Genomic DNA, 19,188 nt, shown 5'->3' with positions numbered 1-19,188 from the left:
CAAACTCTGGTCTATCTGTCTGTGGCCTCCTGCGGTGATAGAACAGGGCCCAATGTAAGACTGAGGAACAGTGTCTTTCTTCTGTCTGGGCATGTGCAACCTTCCAGACTCAATATTGAAGTCAACAGCTTTAAGTGACACTCTTCGTCTCTCTTTGCATCAGGACTGTCACTCTGCTGAAGGTCACCCATGTGAAATTTTGGCTCTTTTTTTTCTCCTCACTAACATAGAAAGTCCGGTTAGCGCTCTCCAAAGTGCCACATTTTACAGATTTTACTTTTCTCCATCTGTGTTCTCTCTCTCTAAATATCCTCATCTCACAACTTTTTTGGGATTTTCATGTTATTTTGGTCTATGTGCCTTTATTACCCATCTACCTGATTATGTCATCAACAGCTTATTCCCCACACAGCAACCCAGTCTCATCCTATTAGAGAAATCCTTTTTATCCTATTTATCCCCGATCCTCCCTGCAACTTAAAACTATTACTTTCACTCTTTGATGAAGGGTCTTTGACCTGAAATGTTAACTGTGTTTCTCCACAGATGCTGTGTGAACTGCTGAATGTTTCCAGCATCTTTTGTTATTATTTCTCTCTCAGCTCGCTGGAACAGATGGTCCCCAGCATATGTGATTGAAATGGATCAAAATTAAAATGGCTCAGGCCTACTTTGTGCAGCTGGAAGCAAGTTTCCAATTTCCTTAATAGCCACTTATCCAAATTCCACAAGGTTTTACGTGGAGTGGCTTAAAATTATGAAAGCACGTTTGCCAGATTGTTCATAATTTGGTGTCAATGTTGTTGAGGAGAGGTAATTTGGTTTTGGTAACAGGCTTTGATGAACATTGTTGATATCAAGCGTAGAAAAGTCAAAATTACGGCACTTCCTTAAGCAAGTTTGATGCATCTGCATTTTGTGCCTTGCTGCGGGTTTGCTTATCTTTATTGACTTTGGCTCCAATGTCTTATTGCTGGCAGATAAGCCAAATGTTGCTTTTGATAGCACAACCTGCTAGCACAGGCCCAATAATTTGTTGAATGTGGAGTACAGTAACATGGCAAGTTAATTACTGGACTATTTCTTTATCACAACAAACTGTTTATGTTCTACCCATCCATTGGCAATGAATGACTTTACTCTGATAGTAAGGAAGGTCAGTAGGCAGAACATATTTACAGTAGCCGCATGTTCTGATTTATGTCTGCCATAACCCAAGACAAAATATAAATTTCAAATGATAATTGAAAGTAGTTGCATAAGATACCAGGGATAGAAATTAAATACCGTATTTTGTAAATTGCAGTACTTTTGGCTATTAACCAACTCTATCCCTCAAATCCAGTTACCACCCTTATTCCATATATAAGATGCCTTTACATTGCAGAATTTTCATTTCAGTGCTGAGACTTCATAATGATTTAACCCACAGAATTTTAGAGAAGTAATTCCAGGTTCCCACAGCCCTATTTTATGATTTTAACCCTGACTGGCCACCTGTAATTTGAGGTCTTTGGCCTGTTGTTCTGGTCTCTCTGACCAGAAAAGCATTTGCTTAACTCTTGTTTGGTTGTCAAATTAGTTTATTTTTTATGACACTGGAATTGCCTTAGGGGGACCAAAATGACACTTGATCACTCACATACTGATAATGGAATTAGTATGCATGAGATTTTCCAGCAGCTGCTGGTTAGCTAGATCATATGTCAGTCAGGGTACCCTTCTGACATGATGCCATTCCTGACATTTTCAAGTTCAAATTTCAAGCCTATTCTCTCTCTTCATCACATAGAAGTCTTTTACACGTTAAAGAAAAAGGGCTGAACACCACCCTAACCCTAGTCCCAGTCCTAGCAACCATCCCATTTACACAGATCATCCGTTCCTTAGATGCTACTTGCTAGAAGATTTCTCCAGATTGTTGATAAATGTTCGATGTTTTCAGCAATATTTTGCTTACAGGGGATTGAATGGCAGGTGTTACGGATTTTTGGTTACTGCTGAAAACACTTGCTCTGAGGGATTAGTGGGCATTCTCTTCAGAATGTAACATGAACAGCAGAAACAGCAAAGGATGCCCAAAACAAATCAAAATGTTGGAGGACGGAAAGAGGGTCAAGGTTCTAGCTGGAACCATATCTGCCCCAGCATCCAGACAGCAATTTTCCTCTTTGAATGCGATCAAGGAACAGGGTGTGAAACCTCTGTGCTGGACTATGAGGTAGTTGCAACATCTCACTAAATAGATTGCACAGTTATGTGATGCTTCGGAGCTGAAATAAAAAAACAGAGTCCTGCATAAAAAAAATGATAGCAGAAATTTGGAATAAATACAAAAACTTATAAGACTGGAAAATTTCAAAGCTGGAATTGGATTTATATAGCATGTGAATACATACTGTATCTAAGCTATAGAACAAAGTTAGGTCTTGGACCTGCCAGCCATCAACTGACTGAATGGAGAAACAGAATCTAGGAACTGGCTAACTTCATTCACCACTCCTCTGAACTGATTCTATGATCCACAGACTCACTTTCAAGGCCTCTTTACAACTCATGTTCTCAGTATTATTTTTATTTGCATGGAGTGTCTTTTGCACATTGCTTGTTTGTCATTCTTCGTTAATACATAGTTTTTCATAAAATTCGATTGTATTTCTTTTTCCTGTAAATCCCAGCAAGAAAATTAATTTCAAGGTAGTATATAGTAACACATATGTACATTGATAATGAATTGTCCATTTAAATATAATTAACAATTTCAAATGATTAAAAATTTGATTTGTTTATTCTAAACAATACATAACATTTGCCTGTAGATATGACCTCATTAGTTGGTGAAATTAATTGACTGTAGAATTTCTCGGTATACACATCACCAATGATCTCACCTGGACTGTACACACCAGCTTTTTGGCAAAAAAAGCACAACAGCATCTCTTCCACCTCAGGCAACTGAAGAATTTCAGCATGGGCCCCCAAATTCTCAAGACCTTCTACAGGGGCACCATTGAGAGCATACTGACTGGCTTTATCACCGCCCAGTATGGGAACTGCACCAAACCTGATTTCTGGGCACCGCAGAGAATGGTACGGACAGCCCAACGCATCTGTGGATGTGAACTTCCCTCCTTTGAGGGCATTTATAGCGGCAAGTGCAGAAAGAAGGCCCGGAAGATCATTGAGGACACCAGTCGCCCCAACCATAAACTATTTTAGCTGCTTCTGTCTGGCAAACAGTACTGCGACATTAAAGCCAGGAGCAACAGGCCATGGGACAGGTTCTTTTTACAAGCCATTAGACTTTTAAATTCACATGTCTGTACATTGCAATGGAGTCATCATGCAAAGATTTGTACTCTCCCACGTTGTGGGATGGATGCAGGATTTAAATAAATAAATAACCTCCCGATTGTTGAACGGCCTAGATAGGGTTGACGTGGAGAGGATGTTTCCTATGGTGAGGATATCCAGAACTCGAGGGCACAGCCTCAAAACTGAGAGGTGACCCTTTAGAACAGAGATCAAGAGGATTTTTTTAAAACTAGGGAGTAGTAAATCCGTGAAATACTTTGTCACAGACTGTGATGGAGGCCATGTGTATATTTAAGGTGGAAGTTGATCATTTCTTGATCGGTCAGGGCTCAAAGGATATGGCAAGAGGCAGGTGTATGGGGTTGAGTGGGATCCGGGATCAGCTATGATGGAGTGGCAGAGTAGACTTGGTGGGCTGAATGGCCTAATTCATATGTCTTATGGTCTTATATCAAATCTGTGTACCAGAAATGAAGAGGATTTTATTCCAGACTATGTGCAACCAACTATGGAGAATCATGCAGATTATGAATTATGCTGGTGCTATGCTAGCAGTTATAATGCCATCATTTTGTAGCAATATTATCTGTACTTAAGCCACCATGGCAAAACACAGCAAATAACTTCAGCAACTGACTTCAGTCACCAGTTTTCAGCTTTCAAATATGAACTGTGGGTAAAACCTAAAATGCATCTCTGAACAATGTGTTCCTAAGAACTGAGAACCACAGTTAATTTGGAAGGCCAGACAATGCTGATTATATTTGTTATTTGGGTGTCTGTCGTGTGGGTGCGAAGAGGGAGGTGTGCAGTTCAAATGAAGCATTGTAAATATGGAATTGTCCTTTGATCTTTAGCATATAAAATGTCGAGTAGTGTTGGATCAGGCAGGCCTGTTCCTCCGAAAGGGGTCTCAATATGGTGCCTGCCATGTCTCATTTTGTTGGATAAAGAGACTGCTTCATATCTATCAGAACTTCTCTCCAGTTATTTTGTTCATGTGACAATGCTGCCACATGAAATTTAGATACAGTATGTTAAGATGGCCAGATCATATAGCAGGCAATCATAGACAGTTCACTTCAAAGTATGCCAGCCACCTTAATCATTAGCTCAAGATCAGAATCAGGTGTATTATCACAGACATAGAACATAGAACATAGAATAGTACAGCACAGTACAGGCCCTTCGGCCCACAATGTTGTGTCGACCCTCAAACCCTGCCTCCCATATAAGACCTCACCTTAAATTCCTCCATATACCTGTCTAGTAGTCTCTCAAACTTCACTAGTGTATCTGCCTCCACCACTGACTCAGGCAGTGCATTCCACGCACCAACCACTCTCTGAGTAAAAGACTTTCCTCTAATATCCCCCTTGAACTTCCCACCCCTTATCTTAAAGCCATGTCCTCTTGTATTGAGCAGTGGTGCCCTGGGGAAGAGGCACTGGCTCTGCACTCTATCTATTCCTCTTATTATCTTGTATACCTCTATCATGTCTCCTCTCATCCTCCTTCTCTCCAAAGAGTAAAGCCCTAGCTCCCTTAATCTCTGATCATAATGCATACTTTTTAAACCAGGCAGCATCCTGGTAAATCTCCTCTGTACCCTTTCCAATGCATCCACATCCTTCCTATAGTGAGGCAACCAGAACTGTTGTGAAATGTGTGTTTTGCATGAGTAGTACAATGCAAGACATAAAAATGCATTACAATGCAAGGCGTTAAAATAAATAAATAAATAGTACAAAAGAGGAATGGCAAATGGTTCATGGACCGTTCAGAAAATCTGATTGCAGTGGGGAAGAGGCTGTTTCTAAAACTTCCTCAAGCTCCTGCACCTTTTCCCCGATGGTGGTAATGAGACCTGTATGATGAAGCTTTAATAATTCCAAAGTGGATGATCTCACATCCTCCTTAATGATGGGTGCTGCCTTCTCGAGGCACACCTTCCGCAGATGTCCTTGACAGAGGAGAAGGTTATGCCTGTGATGGGGCTGGCAGAGTCTACAATGCCCTGTGGCTCCTCAATACCCAGAGCCTGGACTGACACCAACCTACTGCCCTCTACTGTGCCCATTGTTTTGTTTATTATTTATTGTAATGCCTGCACTGTTTTGTGCACTTTATGCAGTCCTGGCTAGGTCTCTAGTCTAGCGTAGTTTTTGTGTTGTTTTACATCATTCAGTGTAGTTTTTGCATTGTTTCATGCGGCACCATGGTCCTGAAAAATGTTGTCTCGTATTTACTGTGTACTGTACCAGCAGCTATGATTGAAATGACAATAAAAAGTGGCTTGACTTGATTCTCCACATCAGAATCAGAATCAGGTATAATATCACCAGCATATGTTGAGAAATTTGTTAACTTTGTGGCAGAAGTACAATGCAAATCAAGATAAATATAGAAAAAAACTGAATTACAGTAAGTATATATGTATATTAAATAGTTAAAATAAGTAGGACAAAAACAGAAATTGAAATAAAAGTAGCGACGTGGTGTTCATGGGTTCAATGTCGGTTTAGAAATTGGATGTGAGAGAGGAAGAAGCTGTTCCTGAATTGCTGAGTGTGTGCCTTCAGGCTTCTGTACCTCCGTCCTGATGCCTCCTTACTTGCTGTGTTATTATTTGGCTTTTTTTTTTTAGCATTTTGTGTACATGGACTCCCAAATCTCTGCTTTTGACAGCTTCCAGCTTCTCATCTATTGAATATAGCTTTTTTTCCAGAGCAAAGTAGATGATCTTGTTCTTCCTCAACAATAAATTACAGTTACCACACACGTTCAGTACCTACCTAATCTAGGTATATTCCTTTGCAACTTCTTCCCTGTTATCTACAGTAAATGTGACAATTAATATATCATGAACAGACCTTGAAAATGACATATTGTAGAACTGATGATGGATTTTTGGTTAAGCGGTCTTGTGCTAATTTTGTTTAAGGCAGAACAATAAGAAAATCAATATGAATTGAGAATGGCTGATTCATCCAAAAATTATCGCTGCAGAGATGGCAGAAAATGTGATGATTCCATCTTATCATTCTCAGCTCCATGGTTATTTGAATTGCACAAAGAACTTCAGGGAAAATGTTTTTCCCCAAATTAACCCTTTATGCTTAATTTCAAACAAATAAAATCTATTCTATGATGTATTTTTTCAAAATATCGTGAATATTAGTTGCTTTGCCATTTTGGGTCACGGTACGGTCGCATGGGATAGGCACATGCTCGTTTTTAAAACAACCATTTAAAAAATGAGTCGTAAGTGGATGATCTCGCAGAAGCTTTATGTTGTGTATTTTAATTTGAAAGCAACAGCAACAGCTAAAGGTAATTCTGAATGAAACTGCAACGATTACTCGTGAATAAAATAAGTTACACTTAACTTTTCCCCCTTCACCAAAAGAACGATGATGTCATATCAGCAGATTTTGTAATTAGCTTTCTCAAAGCCGAGGCACGAGCTCAAATCGGTATTGCAAATTTTCAAAGCAAATTAACATCAAAGGTTAAAAAAAAAATTATAGTCCTTGTCACCAAACAGATTTATGCTGTTTATTTGTTAATATTTGCAATCTAGTCCGTTTTCCCCTCGCCGGTCCGTTTACTAACAACCCATTGGACAGATTGAATGTCAATCATTTCGTCTTAATCGCTTTGAATCTGCATATCTGATTCGCTAAATCATATGTCAATCGCGTCTGCATGACGTTGGCCGGCGACTTTGATTCGCTCAACACACTTCAAAGTTGCTTGATTCGCTAATGGTTTCTCACTCTCTGCGTGCGCACCCCCTACTTTGGCGGCTGATTGGTTAGAAAACGCGTCAATTCTTGCTGCAGCCTAGCCGCCTGTTCAATTCGCCCAAAGCCGCTGCCAATCACCGCTCCGCCCCGCCCTCCGAAAGTCGACGTCAGCGCTTGATTAAAACCGCTATATCCCCGCCTCGTCTTCGTCTCATTCACTTAGGAAGCGTCAGTAAGTGTGAATGTAAATGAGAAATTTATTGTACATTTTACACAGATCACACACACACACAGAGGATTTTAATTGTCAAGCAGATATATAATCCGCTTTTATAGGTAATAAAACAGGTATATATCTTATTTAACGTCGAAATAACACTGAGAATGAAACAAAAGGTGACAATGGACGTCGAAGGAACAGGATGTCCTGCGACAAAGGAGGCATCCGCCGCTTGCAGCAAAATTGTGATAGATAATGGTATGAATGGGCATATCGAGGCGGCGGAGTGCGAAGGAAGCGCAGAGAAAGGTGCGCGGTCTCCGGAAGAGAGAGAGGCCATGCTGACTGGCGATGTGAAGCCGATCGAGTGCCGGGTTTACTGGACCAGGTTCCTGATCCTGACCGTGTTCAGCCTGTACTCCATGGTCAACGCCTTCCAATGGATCCAGTACAGCATCATCTCCAACATCTTCAGCACTTTCTACCAGGCCTCCTACGAGCAGATCGACTGGTTGTCGATAGTCTACATGCTCGTCTACGTCCCTCTCATCTTCCCCGCCGCCTGGCTGCTCGACAAAAAAGGCTTGAGGATCGTGGCGCTGCTGGGTTCCGGTCTCAACTGCATCGGAGCGTGGATTAAAATCGCAAGCGTAAGGCGAGACCTGTTTGGGGTGACCATGTTCGCCCAGACGGTCTGTTCCATCGCTCAGATTTTTATCCTCGGGCTGCCCTCTCGGGTGGCCTCCGTATGGTTCGGGCCCCGAGAGGTGTCTACGGCGTGCGCCACCGCCGTCCTGGGCAATCAGGTAAGGGGCATAAGCGCCTGGCGTTTCTCCGAGTCGCCGCGGGGGGAGGAGGGGCGCAAGTTCCCGCTGCAATTAGACGACAAGGGGGTGTCTGGGCTGGTTGGCGGGCGGGCGGCGCTGTTGCCACAGTGAGATGGGTGAGCCCTCACTTCGCTCATCCACCTCCCCGCTACCATTCCCTCCCTCCCTCCCTTCCGCAGCGCCGCCTTCTCCCGGGTGTTCTCTGAGCTGGGCTCACATCGGCAGCTATTGGGTGCCTGTTTCCTTCCACCTCCACACCCGGCCTCCCCCGTGACTTGTCGGTTCTCCGAATATTCCAGAAGGCGTCTCTCACTTCCACCGTTGCGTTACGTCCGCCTGTAAATTAGAAGGAAGAACGATATTTGATTGCTGTTCTCTTGGACCACCCGCTCTTGAAATCCCCGCATGGCGATTTCCCCTGCCCCCTCACCTTATAGGAGAGAAATAAAAATCTTGAAAGATTATAGACTCTTCAACACTTTCCTAAGATTGATTTTATTTTTACTTCTGTCTATTTGCATTCTTTGCCCCAACCTCGACGTCCAAGTTAAATTTTCTGGCCCTTCGAGTTGGGCATAAGTATATTAATCGTATGCATGCACTACTTCATTTCATTCTAGGTTCTGAGAGATGTATGTATCATGCTTCGATCAGAGGTGATTGCAAAGATGAACGTCTTTTTGCTAAGGACGTCGGTATCCTAATTATCCACCTGGTATAACTGATATCTCGGTCCATTATTAACTTTTTTGGGAATGCGATCACCTAACGCTATCAATTTTGGCGCAAGATGAGACTCTTTAATGGAGTCTTCTTCACCTTCACTAGAAGATAAGCCAGCATCCCTGTCCTAGCCCTCGGGTATGAAGGTCACGAAAGAACTGATAAATCACAGCTAAATTTGTCAATGCTTTCCACCATTAACCACTGAAATTCTGGTCTCCATTGTTAGTTAGTTTGGTTTGTGAGGATTCATTGTTGAGCTTTAGATATGACCTTCGTTCTTCCTTTTTACATTTTTTTTATAGATCTTGCCTTTTGACTTCTTGTTCGATTTCTTCCTAGTACCTGTTTAAGTATGGCATGATTTGATGTATATAATTTTAAAGGGTTGATGAGTAGATTTGCAAAACCCCTTCCCCTTTCTGTTAGGGCTGTGGCAGTTCCTGTGCCCATGAATGCCCTCTGTTACTATTAATCATAGATGCATTCAGAATTAGTTTATTCTGATCTTTTCATTTTCACCCCCCCCCCAGTTTTCCCTTTTGTTTTGCTTAAGGGGGTCATTATTACTGAGGTATTTGATGTACACTTCAAGCAGTCATTTTTGTTGCTGTTTGTATGCTTTAACATGTCTTCTATTTTCTCTTAAAATCTGACAAATAAAATATTTTTTAAAAAAAGGAAAATTCCAGAAAATTTCTGTGCTGTGCTACTGAACTTTAAAAATGCTTTAAAAAATTCTCAAGGAATCGTCAACAAGGAGTTCTACCATTTTTCATCAGTTTCATACAGAAGTTGATCAATTCTCTCGCACTGAAGGAGAAAGTGGATTCAGACATTTTGAGTTTTGAAATCACTTCAAACACAATAGACAAAACTTTAAAAAGATGTGCCATTATGTTTTTAATGTTAAAGTATCAATAACAGGTGAGGCAAGCTACTATGATGCATCTGAAAAATTCTTTTACTGAAGATCATAGAATGATTTAGCCCAGCTAGAAAAATCCAATGAGGCACTAAACACATAGCTTCAATCAAATATGTAGCTTCAGCTTCAAGCAATTAGCAGCGTTGTGAGAATTTACAAATGTGACACTATCCATAATACTGGGCATAGATGGAACATTGGAAACTTCTGATTTGCAAACCTCGGGCATAGAACAAACACAGAATTGTGATAGCTCTTATATCAGCTTAGCAACGTATACCATGACTAGCAGAACACATAATTCCATGGAGCAAAATAGAATCTTCAAATGATTCTTGCACCAACGATGCTACAAGGAGGATGATGAGAATCATGTCTCGCCAGAGGTAAACTCTGCGGATTGTTCAGTAAACAGTCATTTTGCGGGATGGTGCTACGTCATGAAGGACTGCAACTCAAATCCTTGGAAGAAAGTATACCAAGTAATACCGCCAGAGGACGATAAGCTGTCCATATTCAGCATAGGTGACAGGTGAACAATCTCATCATGTAACCTAACCAAACAATTGGTAAGCCAAGTAGCTATGTTGAGTGTCCTTGTGCAAGAAGTGATAGACACTGGAGTAAGTACAGACTTACTCAACAAGAGTGCCTATAATATTTTAAGGTCTTTCGCTCGGTGGCAGGGAATTCTGGTTGAATAATACGTCTTGCAGCTAATGACTGAAGTTTGGAGCCAACTTCTTTTGAAACTTGACCTCATCGCAGAATAACATTGAATCGGCTGCTGAATCCAGGTATATTTTTCTATAATGTGGACATTATGAATGGCGTAATAATGGAATTTCTTCAGCAGCATTCCAAATCGCTACCCAGTGTACTTTATTGACATACTTGGATGTCATTGCTCCATGCAGCCCAAGTGAGGTAAGAAGCCTACTGGGAATGGTAAACGATTATGCCTGATAATGCCACAATCACCCAACCCATTCTGGGTACCGACAAGAAAGAATGTTAGTTACAGCTGAGAGCTGAAGCAACAAGCTAGCAATTACAAGATAATGGCACATGCTCAGGAAAGTTGGCTGAAAGTACTGTAAAAGCAAGTCTATTTAGTCTGAGAGCTGTTCTTTGTGTTCATCTCAGGATATGGTTTATATATTAAAATATTTGATAAGGATACTGCATCTGTTGAACAATATTTGTTCACAAATACAACATAAGGCACTAGGCAACACATGGAGCCCTGAAAATGTTCATTTATGCATCTAGAGTTCTGATTAGTAAACTGGTGGGCATTTGACAACTTAAAATCTGGAGGACTTGTCCCAACAGGCATAGTCTTGCTAGTTAAGGTTTTCACATTCAGTATGGATTTTTAGATAGGGGTGACAAAATAATTTCTGCTACCCATATAATTAATTCTTTGGCACCTGTAGCTGCCACTTGGGTTGAGGTTCACTGATTTGGCACAGAAAGTAGAATTTTAGGCTGTCTTTCACTTTGTTTGAACATGGGATTATTTGATCATCTTCATTTGGATGAAATCATTTTTGCATGAATGCAACCAATACAACATTAAATATTTTCAATAACTTTCTTTTGGGCTAGTTGGGGCTATTTCTACATTTTCTTGTACTGTTTGCACCATTCAGATGAGAGAGCCTTATTGTTAGTTATTGCTATATCAAATGAATATTGAAGGTGTTACAGTTTTGGAAATTTGTGTTGGAGGTGACTCCAGGTTTTAGGGTGCAGGATTTCTTTAGGTTGGGACTCCCCTAAACTGCTGCTCATTGTTTTCTCCCATGAAAGTTGTTCATCAGTATTGGCTTTTCAATTGCTTTTTCTTAAGGATATTGTGTGACCCTTAACCAAGAGTCTGTGGGTTGCTTCCTTGAAGAGATTTGTCATAAGTGGCTTGCTGAGGTACTTAATGATATGTTTGGTTCTATTAGATGTTTCTTGGTATCTCAGCAAAATAGCCAATGTTTATGTTGGGGTACTTTGGTGGACCATTTCATTACATATTCCACTTCTCACAGTTGTTTGTTCTGTGACATTAAAAGGATTTTTACCAGGTAGATCTCCTGCTTGATATGTAGCAAAAGGAGATTATCTCCTTGTCTGTAACAGCTCTCAACTCTAGATCTGCTTGGTTTATCTGCTCTCTTCCTGAACTTGTCTCCTGGTTACCATAAATTTACTTTCATTCATCACTCTTACTTGCATTTGCTCCCTAGCTCTTAGTGGCTGCAGGTGATTTATTTCCATTTTTCAAATCCCACCTTTTTTTGCCCCTCCTTATTCCTTTAGTCCTCTGAGTTTATTGAATGTCAATCATCCCAAAATCTATTTACTACTTGCGTTTGGTTCGATGACTGTAACATTTGAGATCTCTCCTGAAATAACTCTTCCTGTCAACTTTGCTGCTGGGATACTTAATAAACCTTACAACTGACCAGACATTTATTTCTTATTTCCTTGCAATTTCCTGAGGTGCCTTGGGATAGATAACTGTTAAGGAACTATACACAAAAAATTATTGGACTGTATCACTGAGAGCTGTCATGCCTTTCTGTGGATTTAAATATATTTTTCAGCATTGGTATGGTTAGGGTTCCTTGTAGAAATAGCAGTCATGTTGTCATCTCAGTGCTCTTGTCCTGGTAACATTGCTATCCAGAACATTATTGTTATCAGTGAGAGGGGTAATTATAGTGGCTAACCATTTTAATTCTGATCCCCATTCCTGTTCTGATATGTCAGTCCATGCCCTTTTCATCTGCCATGATGAGGCCACGCTGTTGGAGCTATACCTCATATACCTGATGACATGAACATTGCTTTCCTCTTTTCAATATCCTCCTCCTTCAATTTCCCACTCTGGCTTCTTACCTTTTCCTTACCTGCCATGGTCCACTCTCTTCTATCAGATTCTTTCTTCTCCAGTCCTTTGCCTTTTCCACTGATCACCTCCAAGCTTGTTTACTTCAAACCATACACACACACACAACCTCCCCTCCACCTGGCTTCACCAATAACCTTTTAGTTTGTCCTCATTCCTCTTCCCCTTCATTTTCTGGCAGTTTCCCCCTTTGCTTTCAGTCGTGATGAAAGGTCTCAGTCAAATCTTCAACTGTTTACTCTTTGCCGTAGATGCTGCCTGACTTGCCGAGTTCCTCCAGCGTTTTGTGTGTGTTGCTCATGATTTCAAGCATGTGCAGAATCTCTTGTGTTTGGGATAGACCATGGTGCCTTTTCATCCCATTTTACTGCCCTGTAATTGATGCAAAATATTAAAATGTTGACTTTTCTTCACCTTGTTTTTCCTTGAGGATGCCATAATTTTACATTTGTACCTCATCCCAAGTGGAGCAGTTGTGGCAGTCCTAATGATAAATGGTACTGAATATGAAATTTGATGAGTGTGGAAAGTGAAGAAAATGGAAGCTCAGACATCTTTCTCAAAGAAAGCAATGACTGAGAAGTAGAATAAGTGTGGCTGAAGGCTGTCAATCACATCAGGTGAAAATGCTTGAAACACAGGTTTTGAAAGGAGCATCATCAGAATATCTGAAATTGAAATACATAGAATAGTGAATAATGGAAGAATATTGGAAGAATGATTGTAAGTATATTCTGATTGTACTTGTGGTGGATGAAAATCTAATGAACTACAGATGCTGTAAGTCTGGGGGGGTGAAATCAGTACTGAAGAGGCCACTAGAGAAGTATAGTTAACATTTTGGGTCATTGATCTTCCACTGGAACTGGAAAAATAAAAAAACACGTATTTTTGCTTTGGGGGGGGCAATTTTGCCTTTGAACATATCTTTCACACCTCATCTTTCTGCATTTTGATGGAATTGTTCTCTACATATATTTGGTTTGCTCTTACATCTCCACAAACCACCCTCCTCATATCATGTTGTTCTTTTAGAACTTGAGAGATGCCCCATCAAGGGATTAAAATATTGCCAAATGAAGCAGTGGTTCACTTCACTTCAGTTCAGTCTTCAAGGATGACCCTGAGCTTCTAGCTCCCTGTTGCACTTATTTTCTATCATGCTCTGTCTTTGGCCTCCTGCTTTGTTGTAAAGGTGACCAGCAAGAGCTTGAGGTCATCTGGTCATGGCATGTTGCACTCCTGCAGCTGATCTTGAATTCAACTTTTTGGATAATCAACCTTTCCCATTTGAGTCAGAAATGACCAGTTCATATAGGAGATTGTCCAGCTTCACTCAGTTTTACTCCCTCCACAGATGTTGCTGGTGTTTCAGCCCTTGGACAATCTGGATCTCCATTTTATCACAGGCTTGTTCTTTTATCCTCCCCTTTATCATTTAAAACACACTTTTCATTTTTCTGTTATTTCTTGTGAAGGATCACTGACCTGAATCATTAACTGTTTCTGTACCCACTGACTGCTGCCTCACCTGGAGTAACCCATTTCCCTTTAGAAGAAATGTCTTACAGCAAGTGACACACATAAAAGTTGCTGGTGAACCAGCAACTTTTATGTGTGTTGCTTGAATTTCCAGCATCTGCAGAATTCCTGTTGTTTACAGCAAGTGAAGTAGTTTTGTACTGTAAGGTCAGAACATAGAATAGGTGAATGATGGAAGAAGAGAGAAAAAGCATTCCAATCATCTTGTTGATAAAGCAGAGTTAACGAGTTATATAGCACAAAAACAGACCCTTTGGCCCAACTTGTCTATGCTACAAGTAAAGGAAGGTGTCTTGTTTGGAACACAAGTTCAATACATTACTCGAGGGCAGGCATATATTTCCTTGTTATCTCCTTTCAGACGAAGTTGGTGTTGAAAGGGAAGTTACTCAGTCCCTTTCTTATCAAAACCTTTGAGCACCTTGTATCGTCATTCATGCCTTTTCCCTCATTTGCGGTTTGAGTCACTACACTGGTTTATGACCTACCACAGTACTGAAGCTACCTTTTACAAAGTTACACGTGGCATTCTTTGCCATCTTGATTATGTTAAGCTATCCTCTTCACTTTTCTTGACTTCAACTTGACAAATCCAGTTTCTCAATTTTCTCCCACATCTAGTCTTTGTTTTCCAGCTTGGTTTAAATTGGTTAAATCACAAAAAGTAAAGCGCTGATGTCGTTTCACTTCTCTACAGTTCCCCGGTGTTATTTCTTTGTCCTATTTGATTACATACCAGTTTTAGTGATATGAAGAAAGTAATTGCTGGTCTATGGGAAGAGGATAGAAGCATAGGACTGGCTGCATTGCAGTTGCAGAGATTAGCACAAACTTCATCAAGTGGCTGGCTTTGTTATCATTCTCTAATTGTGCAAATGGATTCCACATGCTGGTCATGACTTCTTGGCTTCACCTCAAATGCCTTCTAGGATACTCCACCATTTCAGATTGAGTATGCTGTTTGGTTAAACAAATGAGAATAGATTTTCTGTACAACAAAATATGGAGAACTCAAGCTTTTACCTTCAGTCTCCACCTTGTATCCTTTATCATTTCTATTCCAGGGAATTATTGAGACATGCCAAGACATTTTACCCTTTGTAATTTTTGATACTTCTAAATTTTAATCCGCAGAATTACTCTTACTAAAACTGCCTTTTTTCCATCTCCTGATATTGCCCAGATTAACATTTGAAAATCAGATTTTTATTGGTTAAGTTTTTAATGTTATTTTAGTTGTCATTTAACATTTTTGTGGATGTCTGTTAAATTACATGCTGCCTTCAGAACAAAGCCTGTGTCAACATATCTGTTGATTTAAAACACTCAGCTGTCCTATTGTTACCTGATGATGTAATATTCAATTGCTGTCCTTGCTAGTTAGTCTTTTCTACTCTACATAAACGTGAGAACATCAAAATCTGTCCACAACGTAAGTTACACCAAACCTTGCTCACCATCCATTTATTTTGTGGCTATGCTGGCTTCTGCTTTGAAGATACTTTTGGTTTTAAAATTTTTCATTCCAGTATTTGAATCCCTTCACGGTCCTTCCTGCTATATTTCTGATCTTTACCCCTTCATTTTCTAAGATCTCAAATCCCAAATATCCTTTGTTTCCTCTATTGGAGGCAGAGAATTTGTTGGATATATCTGAAGGATTGAGCTGCACAGCTAGAACTCTGCAATGTTTAAAATCTAAATTGTGCTCAGATTAGAGATGTATCTGGGTGAAAATGGGGAGTGAAATTCCCCTTTTATTTTTCCATTGCAATTTCAGCTGTAGCTCATTAAAAATATCATTTTATCAGTTTGTTCAAATCACTGCAAGTAAAATTAAATGCTAGGGTTTGAATTCTGATGCTTATGAGTATTATAGATGGATATTTTAAATTTAAATAGTTGTAAACACTATTTTTCACAGATGTTTTGATTTGTTCCTTTGTTTCACAGCTTGGTGTGGCTTTAGGTTTTCTTTTGCCTCCAATTTTGGTGCCTAATACTCCAGATGATCTTGATCTGATGGCAAGCAACATAAGTATATTATTTTATGGAACAGCTGCCGTAGCCACTGGGTTGTTCATCCTGGTTGTAGCAGGTAAGCTCATTTAGTTCTACTTCAAGTGGTAGATTATATAGTTTATACACAGCAAAAGCACTCTGCAACTTTACTTTGTGGAGTAGTTAAAACTAAAAGACAGGATAGATACTATTTGTATTAATGATCTCTCCAATTCATTGTTGTACTCAGGTCATGCAAAGGGAGGCTATTATAATCAATAAACTATCCAGGTCCAATTTGGGCATCATTCATTAGGTATCAACATTACTGCAAAAGTTCTTGAATGTAGATCCAGCTCTAGACCTGTAAAACAGGGTTTTCCCACATGACACTGTTTATAAAATAGCGCAGAACATATTAATATATATTTAACAAAATGAGTTAATTATGTGAACTGATGCAAAATGTATGCTCAGAATGTCATCTTTATTTCTGAATGAAATGGAGAAATAGATTATTATGGAGAGTATAATTAATTCTTTGTGTAGAGTAGAATAACTATATAAAAAAAAGCCTTGCATTTTGTGACAGACCCCAAACATTAATATTATCAGAACATAAGAATTAGTATTTGGAATTGAACCCTCAAGTCATTTGCACCGTTAAAGCATTTTGTTGTTTTGATCTTAAACTTAGTCCATTTAATTTTTGACTCCTGTTATCACATGGAAAGAGCATATGAATGGGAGAAGTAAATTCCAGATAAAAGAATTAGAAAAATTGAGGTCACGCTGAGGCATTTTAGCCCCTTTGATACCTGCTGCTGTAAGTATCTGTAGTCCAAGTAAAAATGAAAATGTTTGTTTTAATCTCCAAATAGACTTGTAAGAATAAATTCAAAAGACCACTAATTGTGCAAATGCAGCAGTTTTGAAATCCAATAACCTGAATTCACCCTAAACTGCTGTCTCTTCCTGACATTGGCATTCTGTGGTTATGATTTTTTTCCTTTAAATGAATGTCATTAAGTTGGAGCAGGAGATGCCAAAAAGAAAGACCTAGGGAAGAATTTTTTTTCTCTATTAAGTGCAGTCATGAACAATAGTCAGATCAGAAATGCTGATCAAGTCAACTAGTTCTCAAAGAGAACTCTGATAGACCAAACAGATGGTTCACTGCTGCTCAGCGATAGAACATAAAAAAAAATCATGTGTACAATTAAGAAATATTAAGGAACTAGACAACGGGGTGACCCATTGAGGCACCCTTTGAGAGAAGGGTAGTGCAGTCTGATGTGACCAGAATGAACGCTAAATTTTCCTGGATGCTATTGGTATCGCTTTGCTTTGGAAATTGAAGAAGAAAACCTCGGTTTATTAAAGAAGAACGATGCATAGCAAGGCAAATATAGCTCCTCCTCATTTAACGAAGAACACTTTTGATGGTATAATTTCTAGTTAATCTGCCACGTGCCTCTTGTTGTCATTCTGGAGATGTGCAGTCCTTTCATCTGCCGTCTCTTCATCTCTTCTGTTTATTCTTTATCTCTGATCTTGGAGATGTGCATTTCTCTGCTCCTTTGTCCCTTCCTCTCTCTTCCTCCTGTGCCTGTTTTTGTCATTCTGGAGACATGCAGCCCTTTCATCCCCCGTCTCTCCTCCTCCTATGCCAGTTGTTGTCATTTTGGAGATGTGCATGCCTCTCCTCCTCTGTCTTCTTCTCTCATCTTTTTTGTCTTGACTCTTTGATCCTGGAGTCGAGCGGCCCTGGCCTCATTGGATTCTTGTTCTCCCCTCTCCTTGCCGCTTCCCGACATCGCTTGGCGTCATCTCTTGACCATAATGTACCCCTTCCCTTTCCACGCGGCATGATTAGGTTGACCATATTTTTTTTTTACCCAAATGCTGGATAGAAGATACGAAGTAGTAACACCAAAGCCTCCAAGATGCTGATTATTCTTGATGATATGGTTGGCGCTCTCCTAAATGGACGTGATATATAGTCACCGCTGTTCTTTGACTGCAGTAAAGGGTTTGATGGGTGTCTCGAAATACGTCATTACAATAAGATTTAATTACTTCTTATTGATGGGTCTCAGTTTGATCTGTCTCAATCTTGCACATGCTGATGGTGATTAGCAGAAAGTGACTGCTCGAAATAGAGCTGCCCTGCCCTTTTGCTCCGGTTGGTGTCGCTGCTGTGAGCGTCGTGAGTCGCTTCTGAGGCTGGCCGTGCGCATGCGTTGTGGTGTCGCGTCGCGGTTTCCATCATGGCTGACTTCAGCTCTCGGGTGAAAGTGGGGCTGTTGATTTTGGCAAGTGAGCAATTTTATATGAATATATAACCCTGAACTTTGCCTGCATTCTGTAAGTTCGCACACTTTAAGTCGACTTAGCAAAAAAAAAGTGCTGCTGTAATGCACCGTTTGTGCTAATTGGAGGTCACAAACAGAGCATGAGAGTTTTAGTAGTATATAGATAGTAGAAATACTGGAATCCTGATGAGGTCTGCTGGAGAGAGAGATGTACACACATGCTGTGCTCCATAATTCAAAGAGATTGAAGGATAAGGTTGCAGGGTGACAAAACGTGGCAGGAGCACTTGGAGCTGAAAACCAATCCCTACCGGGAGAAAACAGCACCTGTTCTTTCCACACTGTTCTCCAGCATTTGCAAGTAAAATCATTGTCAGGCATTGCATCTTGTATAAGACAAGTATCTATTCTCATGCCATTTTCTCCACTCTTCCCCCATTTTTGACAAACCTGGTTGAGGCACACTGTCCTCCAGAGCATTGTTTAAGATCCTTATTCTTCAAGGTGCTTTCAAGGAATCTGTCATTCCTCACACGGTTGTCTTCAGTGTTATTAATAGTCTCTGAATATTCAGTTCTTGACCCTAGGAAAGCCCTTTCAATTTCAATATTTTATTTATAATTTTCTATTATTAAACCTTGCAGTCTCCATCTCATTTCT

The 19,188-nt window shown here is 40.1% G+C and overlaps 1 protein-coding gene across 12 annotated transcripts in view; it reads left to right on the top strand.

Annotated features, from left to right (window-relative positions):
- The first annotated feature begins 7,264 nt into the window (after positions 1-7,264).
- The window catches only part of flvcr1 (FLVCR choline and heme transporter 1), a 40,986-nt gene continuing 29,062 nt past the window's right edge, over positions 7,265-19,188 (top strand). For all 12 annotated transcript variants that reach the window (XR_010018919.1, XR_010018928.1, XR_010018926.1 and 9 more), the window contains exons 1-2: positions 7,265-8,090; positions 16,166-16,310. Coding sequence is in view for 2 of the 12 variants with exons in the window: in XM_063055806.1 (XP_062911876.1) it covers positions 7,449-8,090; positions 16,166-16,310 (787 nt within the window). In the remaining 10 variants the exon portion in view is untranslated. The remainder of the gene's footprint in view (positions 8,091-16,165; positions 16,311-19,188) is intronic.

Source organism: Mobula hypostoma, chromosome 8, assembly GCF_963921235.1.
Source record: "Mobula hypostoma chromosome 8, sMobHyp1.1, whole genome shotgun sequence".
Lineage (NCBI taxonomy): Eukaryota > Metazoa > Chordata > Chondrichthyes > Myliobatiformes > Myliobatidae > Mobula > Mobula hypostoma.
Note: the sequence above shows the minus strand (reverse complement) of the source record. Positions and strands in the feature narration are given on the sequence as shown.